The following is a 17502-nucleotide window of genomic DNA, read 5'->3' as shown; positions in this document are numbered from 1 at the left end:
GGTTGCAAAAGGAGAAAGGGAATCCAAGGGACCTTAGGGTCTAGAAGAAGACCGGGGCCCATACACCTGATACAGATATTTTTAAACTTGCAGCTTCCAACAAAACTGCCAGTACAACCTCAGGAACAGAAGTCTGTGGTCAGAGAAGGTTATGAACTCATGTCCTTGGACTCGTAATAGCAAGAAAGGGAAGTGAGGGGGATGCTGATGCCTCCAGACCATTCATTATTCCTCCACCTTCCCGGGGAAAAGCCTTCTCTGAGGGCACTGTCATCTCTCAAACACCTTCCTGGCCACTCCTTCACATTCATCAGAGGCTTCACCTCTGCACCCCACATCCTGCCACAATCAACATCCGTGGGGCCAACCACCCCAACTCCCTGGTCTCACAGTTCTCCTTCCTTCGCACCTCTAAAGACTTTTGTCTCCAACCTGGATCTTGGCAGCACCCCTGACCGTTCCCCCGCCCCCTGTAATCTTCCGGGACAGCATCCTCCTCTCTGCCCACAGCTGCAAATGCTCCACTCCTTCTCTCCCTTACCACCACTCTACCCGTTCTCCAACCTCTTAAGCCCTCCAGGGCCTTGACTGCTCCATATTCTCCCAATACATCAACCTTCCTGGTTGCAGGGCCATCAAGAGTCATCGTTCAAACTCATCCTTGCCAATGCCCTCCATTCCCTTGGTCCCTTTTCGTTCTACCTTTCCCCCCTGGAAGACCCCAACCCTCCTAATCTCACCTTCCCCCTTCTCCTGCACCTGAGCTGCAAGGTGATGCCAGAGAAAATCAAGCAAATTGTAAATCAGCACATGTGTAGGAAGATAGTGACCTCCAAGGCCTCCAAGGATGTCCAAGTCCTAATCCCTGGAACCTGCAAATATGTCATTTTACGTGGCAGGTGTGATTAAAGTAAGGATCTTGAGATGGGGAGCTGTTCCTGGATTAGCTGGGTGGACCCAGTGTCATCACAAGGGTCCATCTAAGGGAAAGAGGGAGGCGGCAGAGTCAGAGGAGACATGATGGCAGAAGCAGAGGTTAGCATGGCACCATCACGGGCCTCAAAGATGGAGGAGCTCTTGGTCCCCTGGGCTCACAGGATGGAATTGGGGGCAGCAAGCCTGATGCAACAGGGGGTCCGAATTGAACAGTGCAGGGAGGCGGATGAAGTGGTGGAAAGAGGTTGGACCAATTGCGTGGCACCGTGCTTTTTTATAGTATCTTAAGATCAAACGCCCAAGGCCATGGCACAGCCTAATTAAGGCTGAGCTCAAAATTAGATCAGCACGTTGCCAGGGAAGACTTACTCAGCCCCCTCCCAGGTGTGCCCTGACCCCAGCTCCGAATGAGGTCCACCTATGGGAGATGTTTTCCTTCCTTCCCCTAGTTATGTCTGGTCTCTCTTGGGAAAAGAGCAGTCATTTGGGACAAACGAAAACTGGTTCATCTGGATAAGTAAAATATAGACAACTCCCGTTTAGCTGAGTGTGGCATATCTAAAGATTGTGGAAAATGTTGGATCTCAGGAGGCCGCTTCCTTTTGAACTTGACCACAGACGTAACAATGATGCCCTCCTGGGGTGTCCCTCAGCATCTTGAGGCAAATTAGCCATTGGTCCAAGCTGTTCTGGGTCTGCCCCAGCTGCCATTTCTAATGTCCCTATGGCCTTAAACCACATAGAAAGGTCCCCTGGATCATCTGGTGGGGTAAATTATTTGAGTTTCTGTCCCCTTCTTTCAGTCCATCTGTCCACCCAGCCATCCATCAGTCATTCAGCAAATGTATATGAAGATCCACCCTGGACTCAAATGTGGGGGTGTTCTCTGAGGGCACCCAGAATGAGTATATGATACAGCCTCATTTTCCCTACCCTCCAGAAGCTTATTGCCCATCAGAGAAGCGGATCCATTTGTGGTCTGTAAGTAGTAATAATATCACTAGCCATCCTGGATATGACTGCCTACTCTGTTAGCTCAGGTAACAAAATACCATAGACAGACTTAAACAACAGAAGTGTACCTTCTCATGGTTCTGGAGGCTGGAAGTCTTAGATCAGGGTGCCAGCGTGGTTGGGTTCTGGGAAGAGCCCTCTTCCTGGGTTTCACCGCACCGAGTCCTCACGTGGCAGAGAAAAAGAAAGAACAAGCTGTCTGGTATCTCTTCCTTTAAGGACACTAATCCCATCATGGGCCCCATTCTCATGACCTCATCTAATACAATCACCTCCCAAAGGCCCCACCTCCAAATACCATCACACTGGGGTTTGGGCTTCAACTTCTGAATTGAGGGGTGGACATAATTCTGTCCACAGCACCTGGCACAGGCTAAGCTGGTAAAGAGCGTTAACCCTGATGCTTGCCAGCTCCCCAGCCAGACATCACTGCCCTCATTTAAGATGCAGGAGGGCAGCTTAGAGAGGCTGATGAGCCCAGCCCAGGACAGCAGAGCAGGCTCTGATCCGCGGCTGGCCACGCCATCCCTGGCAGGCTGGTTCCCCAGGGCGCCCTCTTCCCCCATGCCCTGGAAAGGGGAGGGCCCCCCTCCCCCCCCCCCCCCCCGCAGCAGCTGCGGATATCTCCCAGCCCCGGCTCCCAGCAAACGCCAGCATCCACCAAACCCCTTCCCCAGACCAGCAAGGTTCTGGAGAGCCGCACATATGCCTGGCAGTGGCCTCAATGAGCAGAAAAGGTCTGTTTGGAGGAATTTTAGGAAACGGGGCTGGGGGGCTACGACTTACCTGCAACCCCTGGAGTTGCCCACATGGGGCCGATTTACACAAAGACGACTTCAAGAGGAAGAGGCCATGCATCTTTAATGCTCTGCTCCCTGGGGTGGAGGACTCAGGACCCCCCATGCTGCACAAGCCTGCCCCCCACTGAGGCCAGGAGGTTCACCCGGAACAGAGGCAGGGGGGCAGGGAGAGAAGGAGAGCGGAGATGAGGAAGGTTGAGGGCGGAGCTCTGGCAGATTTACCACCTGGATGGGGAGGCTGGTTTGCAACATGAAGGGTGAGCGGTAACTGCCCTCCGCCGGCCTGTGGCTTCGGACAGGAGGCCTCAGCTCAGCACTGGCGCTTGGTCACTGGGCAGGCCTGGCTTGGCGCATCCTCTCTCTAGGCTGCAGCTTCCTTTTCTCGGTCATGATGGGGTTCAGGGCACATTACTCCAAAATATGGCACCTTGGCATACTGAATAGTTTAGGTGGAAGGAATTCGAGGAACGGCAGGTGCCAGGACCCCCGCCCTGCCCGTCTGCCCTGAAGCAGGACCTGAGACCCTCAGGTGGGAGTTGCCCTCCCTCTACCTGGAGGAAAGGAGCTCCTGCATCCCCAGGACCCCAAGAGGGATCTAAATAGACCTCGCTGTTTCCCCAATTTACTGCACTTAGTTCATAGCCTCTTGTTTTCCTGATATCTTTCACCAACTTTCTGCTCTTCATCCCACTGTGCATCCCAGTGCATAAAAACACAGTGTGAGAGCGCCTGGGTGGCTCAGTCGGTTGGGCGTCTGCCTTCGGCTCAGGTCATGATCCTGGAGTCCCGGGATCGAGTCCCGCGGTGGGCTCCCTGCTCGGCAGGGAGTCTGCCTCTCCCTCTGACCCTCCCCCCTCTCATGCTCTCTCTCTCTATCTCATTCTCTCTCTCAAATAAATAAATAAAATCTTTAAAAAAAAACAGTGTGAACCGTTTCTTCGGGTCTTTGTTTCCCAAGCCAAGGCTCCTGTGTCATGGAAAACTTACAGCGAATAAGTGTGTATGCGTTTCTCTTGTGACAGGAGCCTGAGCTGAGAACTTAGAAGGGTAGAAGGAAAGGATACTTTTGCTCCCCCGTAGCCACAATAGATCCAGACCTCTCCTCCCATCTCCAACCATCGCTTCAGAGTTTGGGCTCTGGGTTCTGAAACCTGGCTTCACCATTTGCCTGCTGTGTGACCTTGGACAAGTTGCTTTGTGTCTCTGAGCCTCTGTATCCTCTGTCTCAACTCACCTCATGGATTGGTGTGAAGTTTAAGAGCAATGATGTGGAAAGGCTTAGCACAGCACATGCTATATAGTAAACACTCACTCAAGATGCGCTGTTCCTATGATTATCGTTATTATTAACAGACTGTGATTCCAAGGCTGGATGCCTCTGAGTGCTTCTCCACACACAGGAAGAGTATTTCTGTAAGCTGTGGCAACCTGAGGCCAGGATCTTGAAGCTCAAAACCCTGCCCAGCTCAGGGATCTATTCCTGGCCCCACATCAGCCTCTTGGATAGACCCCCAAAGAGACAACTCATCAAATGATAAAGAAGAGATGCAGAACACAGGAGGGGTGCAGGGGCTCGAGCCCCGGGGGCACATGATCAGGCAGAACTCTCTAGGGTCCGTCCCAAACTGTCCTCTGTCCTCTGCTGGGTCCACACACCATCAGCCTCTTAATAGTCCTCTTAATAGTCAACCCACTGCTGTTCTTTTTTACTTAAATATATGTATTTTGTAAATGAAAACATAACTGGCAAATCTTGAATAGAAGTAAAACTGAAACAGTAAAATGAAACCAGAACTACAGTCAGGTCCAGCTGGATTCTTTGTCCTTTCCAGGCTATTCTTTGATTAGCAAGCATTGGAAAGGTGTCCGAGACTTACTAACCCCAAACGGAGCTTTCCTTCCACACCCAGTTGGAGGGATGCGAGGAGAACTGAGAAGGAAAAAGCGGGGGCGCCTGGGTGGCTCAGTGGGTTAAGCGTCTGCCTTCGGCTCAGGTCATGATCTCGGGTCCTGGGATCAAGCCCCGTGTTGGGCTCCCTGCTCAGCAGGGAGTCTGCTTCTCCCTCTCCCTCTGCCCCCTCCCCCACACCATGCACTCATTCTCTCTCTCAAATAAATAAAATCTTAAAAAAAAAAAAAAAAAGCAAGCAAGGAAGAAAAGGAAACAGCATTCCCACGCTGGGCACAGTGCTGGGTAATGCCGGGCCCAGGAGCCACCGGAAATCTTCCTGCAGTTCAGGGATGTGCTAGGGCTCCAGAGTTCCTGGCAGGGGATCCTCAAGATGTCCTTAGGCAGGATCCTGAGTCCCCCAAGCCTCCAGGACAAGGACCCACTCACACCCACCCCACTGGTGAGAGCACCAGGCTGTGGCACCTGTGTCCCCCAGGGTCCCCTGCCCCCACCCAGCAGTGTCCCCTGCTCCTGCAGCCCAGAACAGGCAGATTCCCACACCCCTAGTGTCCCTGGGGCCTACCCCTCAGTGCCTCCCTCTCAGGTATCCTGAGCTGCCAACTGTGGAGGTCTCAAGTCACTATCTAGAGCCTTCTCTCCTGGTCCCTCCTTGAGGTATTTCAGGTCCCAAGAGGGAAAAAAAGCTCTGAAACCTGAGGAGAAGCTATCCTTGGTGACACGCCTGAGATGTGCATTAATAGAAGCCTCCCTCAGGCCCCTGACACGTCTGGGCAGCTGCTCAGCCCCGTCTGGTGTCCCTCAGCCCCGAGGCCAGCCCCCTCTGGCTCAGCCGGACACACTAAACTTAGCTTCCACCCCCCAGCTCGATCATCGCCGCCACCTCCCCAGCCTGGCCACCACCTGCCTGGGAGACACTGCCACCAGACCGTGGCCCAGGGCACCTACTCTTCCGCCACCACCATGTCCCAGACCCAAGCGCCGAAGGTCCGCACCACCCTCTTCTGCATCCTGGTGGGCGTCGTGCTGGCCTTGGTGGCCGTGGTGACCGACCACTGGGCCGTGCTGAGCCCCGAGGTGGAGCACCACAATGCTACCTGCGAGGCGGCCCACTTTGGCCTCTGGCGGATTTGCACCAAGCGTATTGTCATGCCTGACAGCAAGGACAAGACCTGCGGACCCATCACCCTGCCTGGGGGTAACGTACCCACTCTCGGATCCCATCCCCACCCCCTGCCCTTCCTCACCCCATCCCCCCCGCCGGAAAAGGTGCCTGTGGGAAAGAGGGCAGGTGTCCCTGCCTCAGACCAGAAATGCCGCCCAGCCCTCTGTGCCCAGGGAGGAGGATCTGAAGTGCGTGTGTCATCCTGGAGGCCAGAGCCGGCTTGTAAACTGAGGGCGTTTGTCTCTGGCTATTTCTGTCCTGCTGAGGCTCCCGGCTTTTCATCCCGAGCCCAGGGCTGCACAGGTGGGACCAGAGGCTCAGGAAAGAATCCGTGGCTCTACCAGACGAGAGGCTTGTGCTCTCCCCAGCACAGACAGGCTAAACGGCCCGAAGTCCTCGGGCTGAAGGGACACGTGTGGCGGGCACGCTCATTCCGCAGCCTCCAGGCTGGGCGTGAGACAGGATCAGCCACGCAGTGTATACGGCGTAGGGCAAAATGGAAACGCAGGGCTCCTTGTGCTTATTCTTAAGAGTTTCAAGATGGCAACAGCGAAGCCTGGAGCCAAGTGTGGGGCCCTTGCCTGACTGCAGAGGCCACACACCGGTGAAGCAGGACCTGGTTGTAGACCTGCTTTTTGTCAGAACCATCACTCCTGTGCATTCTCCTAGCTCAGACCCCTTCAGAGCTGGGAAGCATGTCCTCCTGCTCAAATTTAAGTGCATTCCTCAATCCCCCCCGCCATGGGACTGAACCGCACATCAAAGGTGAGCTCCTTGTCAGGAATACCTGGTAGGAGGGTGACCAGTCTATTCTGCAAATGGGGAGCCCTCCACATTCATAGCAGACAAAGCCCATGCTGAGGAAAGAGCCCTGTGTGGAGAATCAGAGGTCTGGGCTCCGTCATGCATGGCCCACGACCCCCCCCTCCCCCCCCCCCCCCCGCCCAGTGACTCTGGGGTCAACAAAGCCCATACAGCTTCTGCTGTCTCCTGTAAAACCCAGTGCTTGGGCTCAGCAACATCAAGTCCCTTCCAGTGCTTACCAGTGTCAATGTGAGGTGGTCGTGGACCAGGGTGAGTATAGTGACCCACCTGATTTTCAGAATCATTCCCTCTGTGATCAGACTGGGTGTTCCTTGAACCCTGCCTTTCAAGGAAGTCCGTGCTAAGTCCCCAGAGATCTTACAGTCTGTGTGTGGGACAAGGGAGCCCAAACTCCATTCCTCTACTTCTCTTCTTCCTCTTCTTTTCCCTCCTGCTGGCTCTAGAAAACTCCTGCCTTGCTCATTCCCCCTAGATACATGGAAGACTCATAAATACTCAGCTGTCTTAGAAACACTGAGTCCCCGGGCTAAGGGCTTTAACAGACACTGACATGTGCTTTTGAAGGGTATCACATAGCTCACAGGCCCACGCTCCTCAGCCAGGGCCGAGCACACCCGTAAACAAATGCATCGTCCAGCCAATTCCCATGGGCAGGGCAGGGCAGGGTGAGGCAGATTCTCTCTGGACCGTGCAAGGGAATGCACTGTTATGGTCCTGTCCACCTGTCCTCAGAAGCACCTGCCTTTTAAAGTCTGGTGAGTTTATAGAGCAGATGAGCAGGGAGGCGAGGCAAGTCCATACAAGGAAGAGACAAATGAGCAGGAGGTTAGCTGTAGAGGACCAGCAGGCATGGTTTGGTCTTGAGCCTGACCAGAGTCTATCTCTATGCCTTCTTGCCCTGGTCCAGAGTGAATCCTCCCTCCCACACTTGCAAGCCCTGCCCTACCCCGCCGACAAGCTTCTGAAATATGTTCCTGCCTTCCCTCTCCTTTCTCTGCAGATGGACACCTTTTTCCTTCCCCACCCACCTTTCCTGTGCTCTGTGGGATTACTCCTTGCTGCAGGGAGGAAGAGAGTTCATACATGTTCTCTCGTTTATTATTAACAGGAGTCATAATCACAAACCCAAATCTAGTACCATCTACCAAATATTGTTTTCAGTGCCTTCCATATTTTTTTTTTACTTTGAAGGACATCAGAAGAAAGGGCAGAGTAAGAATCTCCAAAAACCCTCTTCTCCATAAAAACAATGAGAACTCTGGCAAAAATGGTCAGAATAAACTTTTTCAGAACGCTGGAAATTAACCAGTCTTGCAGCAATCCAGCGAGGGCTTCTTTGAGAAAACTAGGTGAATCTCAGTAAGAATGGTGGAGTTTTGTGGTGCTTTAACTTCCTCTATTCCTGTTCCCCCCTCCCCAACTCTGTCATAGCCTTGAAAACCAACAGCCTGCAAACAGTGAAAATTTAGCAGCCTGGCAGCCCCCAAAGGGGACGGATGGGACCAGATCTCTTTCAAAGCCTCATTCCCAGAGAATTGTCATTATTTGATCTGTCTGGTGGTTTCCTGGAAGTCCCCACGTGCAAGGCTGTCTTTATTTGACCTGACGCTGAGCTCACTCAGTGGAAACAGTCTTTTTCCCAGGGGTCATTTGTCAAAAACAATGAGAAACAATCACTTAATAGCACAGCTCCTGAGGCAGTATGGAACAGTCAGGGCAAACAATAGGCCAACCAAAAAAGCTAGAGAATGAGATGTCCATAGGTGGCTTTGAAAAGCTCCAACATATTCTGGAGAATTTAGGCCTTGTGCATGCAGAGCGCTGTATGGTATATAAGGAAAGGCCTGAAAAGGCCCTAAGCTCTCACCTTGGGCTGATCTTGAGGCTGTGGGCAAGCAGAAAATGAAGGCTAAGGCAGAAATGTAGGATGTTTGGTGGAGTGCTTAGCTCTCTGCTTAGCACAGAGCCCCTCAGTAAAGACTGGGAGATGTATTCATTCCAAGCATTTTACAAAATGTGATCTGATTACCAAACTAACTGAGCAAAGACTTCAGTGGTCCCACATGACAAAGGAAACAGACTTTACAAAATTAAGTCACTCAACAATGACAAACAGCAACAAGAACAAACCCTAGGGAAAGGTGGGACTCTGATTTCCAGAGTTGCTCATTATATTGCTTAAATATTCCAGCTTTAAATTTAAATTTTAAGTTAAAAAAAAATCACAAGACATGCAAAGAAGTAAAACAGTATGGCCCATACATAAGGGGGATAAAACCAATCAACAGATCCTTAAGAAAGCCCAGATATTGGACTTACAGACTTTAAATCAGCTTTTTTAGATACGTTCGAAGAACTAAAAAAAAGTCTAAACAACTAAAGATGAGAATGATGTCTCACGATAGAGATTATCAATAAAGAGATAGAAATTATTGTAAAAGGACCTAATAGCGTGAGTCAGGCCCTGTGTTGCACTCTGCGCTGGGCATGGAGCCACTTAAAAAAAAATACTTTGGGGCGCCTGGGTGGCACAGTTGGTTAAGTGTCCAGCTCTTGGTTTTGGCTCAGGTCATGATCTCAGGGTCATGAGATCAAGCCCCACATCGGGCTCCATGCTCAGCACAGAGTCTGCTTGAGATTCTCTCTCCATCTCCCTCTGCCCCTCCCACTTGTACTCTCTCTCTCTCAAATAAATAAATAAATCTTTAAAAAGAAAACACACACAAGAAAATAAAAGTACCTAATAGAAATTCTGGAGCTGAGAACTATAATAATTGAAATGGAAAATTCACTAGAAGTGTTTAATAGCAGATCTGAGCAGGTGCAAAAAAGAATAAGTGAACTTGAAGATAGATCAATTGAGATTAGCTAGTGTGAGGAATAGACAGGAAAAAAAAGAAGAAAAATGAACAGAGCCTCAGAGTCCTGTGTGATAGTATCAAAGGTACAATATACACATAATGGTGGTCCCAGAAGGACAGGAGAGAGAAAGGAGCAGGAAGCAGAAAAGCAGAAAAATATCGCTGAAAAGTTTCCATTTTTGATGAAAAATATTAATCTACAAATCCATGGTGCTTAATGAATTCTAGTAGGATAAATCCACACCTAGACACATCATGATCAAAACTGTCGAAAGACAAAGACACAGATTCTTGGAAGCAGCAAAAAATGACTCATCCCATACAAGCGATCTTACTAAGGTAGGATTTACAGCTGATATTTTTCCAGAAACCATGGAGGCCAGAAGGCAGCAGGATGACAAATAGAAATATATATATACTCATCTAATCCTCACAAAACCCTCTATGAGGTCCATACTATTACCATCATCCCATCTCACAGATAAACGAAATGAGGCACAGAGAGGTTGAGTAACTTGACCAAGGTCACACAACTACCATGGCAGAGCAGCTAGAGTTCATATCCCTAAAATTCACCTTCTTGGTCACTACATTATACTAGTTACAACAACCCAGTAAGGAGGCTCTCATTCTTCAGGTGGTTCTCATTCTACTTGTGGGAAAACTGAGGCTCAGAGTGGCCTTCCCAAAGCTAACCTTCTCACAAGTTCAACACCCAAGTCTCAAATCCAGAGCCCCTGTTCTCTCCAGCCCACTGCCATACGGTATCCCCCACTGTACATACAAACACAACTCCTAAAAGCTGCTGATCCAGGCAGACACATAAGAGGCCAACTTTTGACATGACATGGTTTAGAAAAAGCTCGACCAGGACCTGGTTCAACAGAGACTTTTCAAAGTCCCATTCAGCCATAGAATGCTGGGGGCTCTGAGGACATAAATTGTCTAATTTGGTTTTTCCCACCGACCCAAAGAGTTTTAGAAGAACTGTCATGCAAAGATCAACATCTGAGGTCAATTCTAATGTCTTCAGAATAAGAGTAGGGTCTTCCCTCATTGTCAGGAGAGGTTGTCTGTCTGAGAGCCCAAGTGAATCACATCCCTTGCCCTTGGGTTGGACAGAATGTTGTCTCTCTCCAGCTCTGTCTCTTTAGGCTAAGGCAGCAGACTGCCCCAGTACCCTACTTCCCGTATGGCTCATCCTCTCTTCCAGAACCTGATGCAGGAACTGGAGCCATATGAAGGAACATCATATTATGGACCCCAAGAATTTCAGGGGCTCCCTTTCCCATCCACATGAGCTAATGTTAGAGACCCAGGCCATAACCAGACTTCTCCCCCTCCCCTGCCATTGAACAGCAATGCTCTGACCCTCTGGGCTGGGGTCTTGGGGATTTCTTCAACCCATTGGATAAAAGTCCTCAATCAGAGTGGTAGGGGGAGACAGAGCACAGAGAAACCACTATTGGGAGCATCAAGAACTTCTTTTACAAAAAGGGTGAAGACAGCCCTGCCGTTGATGCAAGTAACAAGTAAGCGAAATATTTTTTCCAACCCCGAAGTCACTAGCTCCCTTGGTTTTGTGTAAAACAAGGTATTTTTTGAAATATATTAAAGTCTGCATCAACCAGCACTGGGTACACTGCTACATTCTCAGTGATAACCCAGAAGCATCCCCTAATCGTATAAGTTACCCCAACTATCAGAGAAAACCTGCATTAACTCAAGTTCAGGTTGGAGTTAAACACGCCTTCTGTTTTAGTTCTTTGAAACTGGCACAGTTAGATATAGTTCTGTGTAGTCATTCCCTTAACCAGAATACTTGCTTAACCAGAATACTCCATCCCGAGTCAAGCTCAATAGCTGAGTTCACCATATTATTTTTAAAGATTTATTTTTGTTTATTAGAGAGAGAGAGAGCGCAGTGGGGAGGAGCAGAGGGAGAGGGAGAGTCTTAAGCAGACTCCACGCTGAATGCAGAGCCACACATGGGGCTCAGTCTCATGACCCCAAGATCATAACCTGAGCTGAAACCAAGAGTTGGACACTCAACTGACTGAGCCATGCAGGTGCCCCAAGTTCACCATATTTTTTAAGGAATAACCCTCTTAAGTTTTTAGACCACTGAGTCTTCTGACTGTTTATGACAGACATTTCTGAAATACAGAAAAATAGAAATACAAATATTAGAGTCACCATGAGCCATTTGCAGAGACAAAGGAGGCTGGAGGAACTTCCAACTTCCTGATTATTGGTCCCAGATCATCACCCCGACATTGGTATCTCCACTGACTTGATCCAGAGCACTTGTTTCTTCTGCCCAGTAAAGGGGCTATAATCCATCAAGACCAAGCTCTAAGCCCTGAGCTTTGTGCAGCTGTAATGGAAGCCAGGGAATGGCATGGAAGGATATCCAAAAGGCAGAAGCAGGAAGGCTCAGAATCTCCACAGTTGTCACCGAGCTGTCACTGCCTCTCTCCTCCAAGCCCCTCGCCTGTGACTAAGTGGCCCACACCGGGCCCATCTCTGATGTCCTTCCTTTTTAGGTTGCTCTTGATGCTCAGTGTACCCAGAACCCCCAAACAAAGGGGCAGAAGCGAGGTCTGCCCACCTCAACAGGAGCAGTCTTGAGTGACACAGGCAGATGCCTGGCTTGATTTTTCCCGAATGAGCATCTTGTTGGTGCTAGACATGTCTGGAATGACACCTGGGTCTGACGTGCCCCCACCCCTGCTGGGGTCATCAGGGACCACAAAGGGGCTTGTGGTCTTCCATGGGCAGCCTTGGGGCCCTAGAGTGGATGTTACCCCCAGGCTCAGGGCAGAAGACGCTGGCCTTGCTCATGTGCTAAGTTCAAGAGAGGGGACGGGGTTGGCCCATCCATTCTTGCGCCCTACGTTCAGCCACATCAGAGAGAAGCTGAGACTTCCAGATGCCCTGTGTGGGAATCCCACCCACTGGGTGCCCCCCATCCCACACAATGTGCTATCATTTAATAGGGGAGGAGAGGGAGTAGGAGTGTCCCTGGGTCACTGAAGGGGAAAATCTCCCCCAGAAAATATACAGGCTGGCTTCCCCAGACAGGCAGCCTCCCACCACTGTCTGAGCTAAGACGGTTTTCATGCAAGCGGCGGTTTGTCGGGATGGAGCCCACCACTGATCTCGGGGGGCTGACAAGGCAAACACTAACTACGTGTGCGAGAGGGGCTCAGCAGCCCAGAACTGCCAAACAGCGATGCTTTGGCCAGGCTCTGATGGGCCTTTTTCTCACGGCCCAGAAGCTTTTAACTCATGGGTTGCGAGTAGTCGGGGAGGCAGCTGACTGTGAAATATACCTGAATTCAGTCAATTCTTTTCAGAGGGTTTTCAATGACAACCGAAATTGGCCCTTAAAGAATGAAACAGAAATGTTCCTTTGTCCAGAGGGAGACACACGTGGAGACTTAACGACATCGCACAAGCCATTCAGAAACAGTGATTCAAGAGAATCTATAGCTAATAATCTAACAAATAGAAGAGGGTTGCATTATGCTTTAAAATAGCACCGGAAGCTGTGAGAGAGAAAAGAGCAGCATTAATTCTGACATCACTGCTGGCAGTCAGACACCCCAGGTAATTCTGCTCAAAAGGAAAGTGATTTAAATATAGAAGCTCAAAGAGAAGGCTGTTTACCTCGCAGAACAGTCACTGCTGCGAATCCAGGCTCGTCCCCAGGGGTCATCTCCTTCTCCATCATGGGAGCTGCAGCAAACCTGACACTGCGGGAGGGGAAAGGAGGGGTGGCCATAGGCTTCAGTGGCAATAAGATGATTTAGGTCAGACAGAAGAAAGCCTGCAACCCAATGAAAGCTGTGTCTTTGGCAACACCTCCGGCGCATTTCCAAAAGAAAGCGGGCATCAATAATCAGGATCATTGAAATACAGCCTGAAAGTGAAGAAACGAATGCATAACCTAGACGCCATCTAAACTAGGAGTGGAGGTGTTTCCTACTGAGGGTCATGGACCCACAGGAAGAAAAAATCAATGGAGGGCCTCACACAAATAAAAAGCAACCCAATTTAATTTTAAGAAACATAAAATAATATATATTTTAAAAACCCATTCAGCTACTTCCTAAAAACGGAGTAAAGAATATTAAACTGTACTCAATAAGCAGTAAGAATATCCTTCAGTTTTAAAGTATGTCAAGTTACAAGAGAAATTAAGGGAGAAAAAATGGAAGAGAAATTATGCCTGAAATTGTGTTTAAAACCAGCATGAATTCCTTTGTTCTGAGTCCTTCCTCTGCACCCCATCAAATCCAGATTTTTGGTCCTGCTGTTCACAGATCTTCTATGGCTTTCCTGACACTGATCAGGTAGAACAAGCAGCTGACCAGAGGAGGGTTTGTCTGGCCACAGGTGTCAAGAGTCTGATGAAATGACATGATGATCACCCACATTTGGCCCTTGAACGGAAGTTCTCTACCCTGCACTCAAATCCATCCATTTGGCCCACTCAGAAAAGCTTTCTGTGGGGCATTTTAAGAGACCTGGAGCAGGGCTTCCCAAACTGGGTGAGCATCAGAGTCTTCTGGAAGCTTTTGAAACACATCACTTGCTTCCCAGTCACACCCAGTGCATCAGGATGGGCCCGGATACCGATAGGAAACACAGCCCTAGATTTTGGTATGACCAGGCTTTCTCAACCTCGGCCTTAATTCTATGCTGTGTGGGGCTGTCCTGTAGTTGTAGGATGATTAGCAGTATTCCTGGCCTCTATCCACTACCCGCCAGTTACCCCTGCCAAACAGGTCTCCAGACCTTGCCCAACAAGTCCCAGGTGAGAACCACCCTCCGGTCCTTTGTTGACGCTGTTCCCTGCACCCCCTGAGAAACGAGTTGCTGAGCCTCAGTTACCCCATCTGCCTAATGGGCTCAATACCCACAGGACTCTGGCCCTCTTGACTGAGTCGGCCTTTGCTTCCTAAAGATCTCCTAGCCTCTTATGAAAGCCCCTCATCCTGCTGAAATTTTGGTCTAAGCCGCGGAGAAAGATGTTTGTTTCGGCCCAGATTCGGGGTTTAGGGAAGGGAGGGCCAGTCCATGGGGCTATCACACCCACCCTCTCTTGGTGGAGCCTGCCAACCCTCTGGCTCAACTCATAGGCTGTCTCCCTCCTTTGCAGAGAAGAACTGTTCCTACTTCAGGCATTTTAACCCAGGCGAGACCTCAGAGATCTTCGAAGTCACTACTCAGAAAGGTGAGCGGGTGGGGGAAGGCAGGGAGGGTCAGGAAAAGTGACTCCTGGCCAGGCTGCTGAGCCAGAAAACCATTTGGCACAAAAGCCCTGACTTCTCTGCTTGCAATGCAAAGCGGCTCCGGCCTGATGCTCTGCGCTCTGAGCCCGCAGCCCTGGGCGGCCGGGCCGTCCTGAGCTCTGGGTCCATCAGGCCTTGAGAGAGCCTGTAAGGAGAGGTTTCTGGGGAGGCCCCGCAATCGTCTTCCTGCCCAGCCCGAGGGAGGCCGGAGTGACGGGGAAATGCAACAGTACCCCAACCCCCTGTGCTGGTCTTCGGGGCTGCTGGGGCAGCTGATCCCCTCCGTAGCCTATCGGTACCCCCCCCCCCGGGGGCGTCAGGGGAGCCGCCCAGGGCTCTGGGAGCACGTGTGCCCCGGGGGCTTTCCGGGAAGCACCTGGGCGCGGTGCCGACCCTGCCCAGGGTGTGGGCACGCACGCGCACACGCTCGCTCGGAGCGAGCCTCACGTGCCAGCGCACACGCGAGCAATCTACACGTGTGGTGCGGGTGCACACACACGATCACGCATGGGGCTCTGCAACAAGCCACACTTGCAGCAGCTGCCTGGAGTCCCAGGACAGACCACCCTCCGCCCGAGCCCGCCCCCGGCGCCCTGGCTCGCAGGAAGCTTTCTGTTCCAGAAAGGTCTGCGGCCACGTGGCCCCCGCCTGCTGCCAGGCCTCTGCCCGGTGGGGGAGAACCTGCAGCTCAGCGCCTACCCCTCGCCGGGAGTGGGAAGGGGGTCTTGTTGCCGTCCTGGCCCCACCCCTTCCCCCCACCGTGTGACTCTGAGTGAGGGGTTTCATCTCGGACCCTCAGCGTGCTCCCCAGGGAAATGGGCGCAAGGACGCGCGGCACCGGCTCTCGGGCCGCCTAGGGGCCGCCGCTGAGCCGCGGTGCGGCCCCCGCCCCCCTGTCCCGCAGAGTACAGCATCTCGGCCGCCGCCATCGCCATCTTCAGCCTCGGCTTCATCATCATGGGGACCAGCTGCGCGCTTCTGTCCTTCCGGAAGAAGCGGGATTACCTGCTGAGGCCGGCGTCCATGTTCTACGCCTTCGCAGGTAGCGTGGGGGCCCCTGCCCGTGCGGCCGGGGACCCGAGCGCGGCCCCGGGGGGTGGGGGGAGCTCTGGGCAGAGGGCCCTGAAGGTCCTGCTCGGCCCGCAGGCTTGTGCGTCTTCGTGTCGGTGGAGGTGACGCGGCAGTCGGTGAAGCGCATGATCGACAGCGAGCACACCGAGTGGATCGAGTACTACTACTCCTGGTCCTTCGCCTGCGCCTGCGCCGCCTTCGTCCTCCTCTTCCTCGGCGGCCTGGCCCTCCTGCTCTTCTCCCTGCCTCGAATGCCCCAGAACCCCTGGGAGTCCTGCATGGACGCCGAGCCCGAGCACTAACCCTCCCGGAGCCCCCGCGGGGCTTTCCCCTCAGGAAGCCAAGCCTGGCCCAGAACGTTCTGGAGAGGAGGCCGGAGTTTTACCTCTCCCCGGTCCCACCTACCCCACGACAGCCGCTGCTGCTTCCCTCTCTGAGCCCTTCTCTGGGCTGTGACAGGCTCCCCTGGGAATCCAGCAAGTGGACATGATCCACACCTGCCCAGGGTGGGAGGGAGACGGCAGGGGTGGCAGGTGCAGGGTGTCTGGTGGGGACTCCCTTCCCCTGGAGCTCCAGGTGGTCCTCGCTGAGCCAGTTGTCTTTGATAAGCTGGGTCCAGGTGTCCTCCGTGAGCCCTGTAGGGACCCTGTGCTCATTTATCAGTTCTGGGTGTTGCCTGTGTAAATAGCCAACCCCTCCCTCCTTCTCTGGGACAAGACACACCCTTTCCACTGAACTGAACGTGCCCTCCTTGGTTTCCAAGACACGTGAGGAGCATTTTTTCGCTGGGTAGAATCTGACTGTGTTTGAAATAAAAGCTCTTTGAAAACTTACTTTGCCCTTGCACCTTCTATACAAATTGCTTGGAGTCCTGACCTCGGATGGCCCAGGGGCCCCATGACCCTGAAGGAGGAAGAAAAGCATGTGTCCCGGTCCCCCCCGCTGCGTGTGTTGAGGACTTTTGCAGGGAGGTGTGGGGATGAGGTGGGGAGGGGGGGGTGATGGGGTAATGGGGTCCTGTTTACCAATAAGACTTAGAGGTTCTGGATTCCAGCTTCGATCGCTGGGCCTGGGATTTTCTTTGGGAGAAACCAGAGACCATCTGGCAAGGCAAGGGTGTTAAAAAGAAGGAGGGGTTCTTTCCAGAGCCCCAGCGCGCTGGCCTCCAAGTGCTAAGAGCACTCAAACAGTAGCACTACACGGTCTGATTTCAGATGCTGGATTTTTGCTGCAGGGAACATCAGGAAGCTGCGCTTAGCAGTTAGACACTTAGGGCCCCCCCCCCAGTGTCGTAAGTTACACTTTCTACCTTCCCGAAACCGTCCTGGTAAGTCAGACCTGGGGTTAGCGCTCAGTCCTCTGCAGCTGGGGTTGCAAACTACAGCCCGTGGGCCAAACCTGGCCCGCCGTCTGCTGTGATACAGTCCACAGGCTAGGAATGGTTTTTACTATTCCAAATGGTTCTTAAAAAGCAAAAGAAGAATATTTTATGATATTTGGAAAGTATTTCCATTTCAGTGTCCGTAAGTAAAGTTTCACTGGAACTGTCAAAGAAAAAGTCACTCAAGGGCGCCTGGGTGGCTCAGTCGGTTAAGCGCCTGCCTTCGCTCCCAGGGTCAGC

The 17502-nt window shown here is 51.9% G+C and overlaps 1 protein-coding gene across 1 annotated transcript; it reads left to right on the top strand.

Annotated features, from left to right (window-relative positions):
- The first annotated feature begins 5622 nt into the window (after window positions 1-5622).
- On the top strand, window positions 5623-16341 carry CACNG1 (calcium voltage-gated channel auxiliary subunit gamma 1). The gene is made up of 4 exons (XM_021678422.1): window positions 5623-5857; window positions 14678-14752; window positions 15715-15852; window positions 15957-16341. The coding sequence occupies exons 1-4, from the start codon at window positions 5623-5625 to the stop codon at window positions 16181-16183; spliced, it is 675 nt and encodes a 224-aa protein (XP_021534097.1). The 3' UTR covers window positions 16184-16341.
- Window positions 16342-17502: the final 1161 nt, after the last annotated feature.

Source organism: Neomonachus schauinslandi, chromosome 15, assembly GCF_002201575.2.
Source record: "Neomonachus schauinslandi chromosome 15, ASM220157v2, whole genome shotgun sequence".
NCBI classification, from domain to species: Eukaryota; Metazoa; Chordata; class Mammalia; order Carnivora; family Phocidae; genus Neomonachus; species Neomonachus schauinslandi.
The sequence above is the reverse complement of the archived record's forward strand: the minus strand, read 5'-3'. Positions and strand labels throughout refer to the sequence as shown.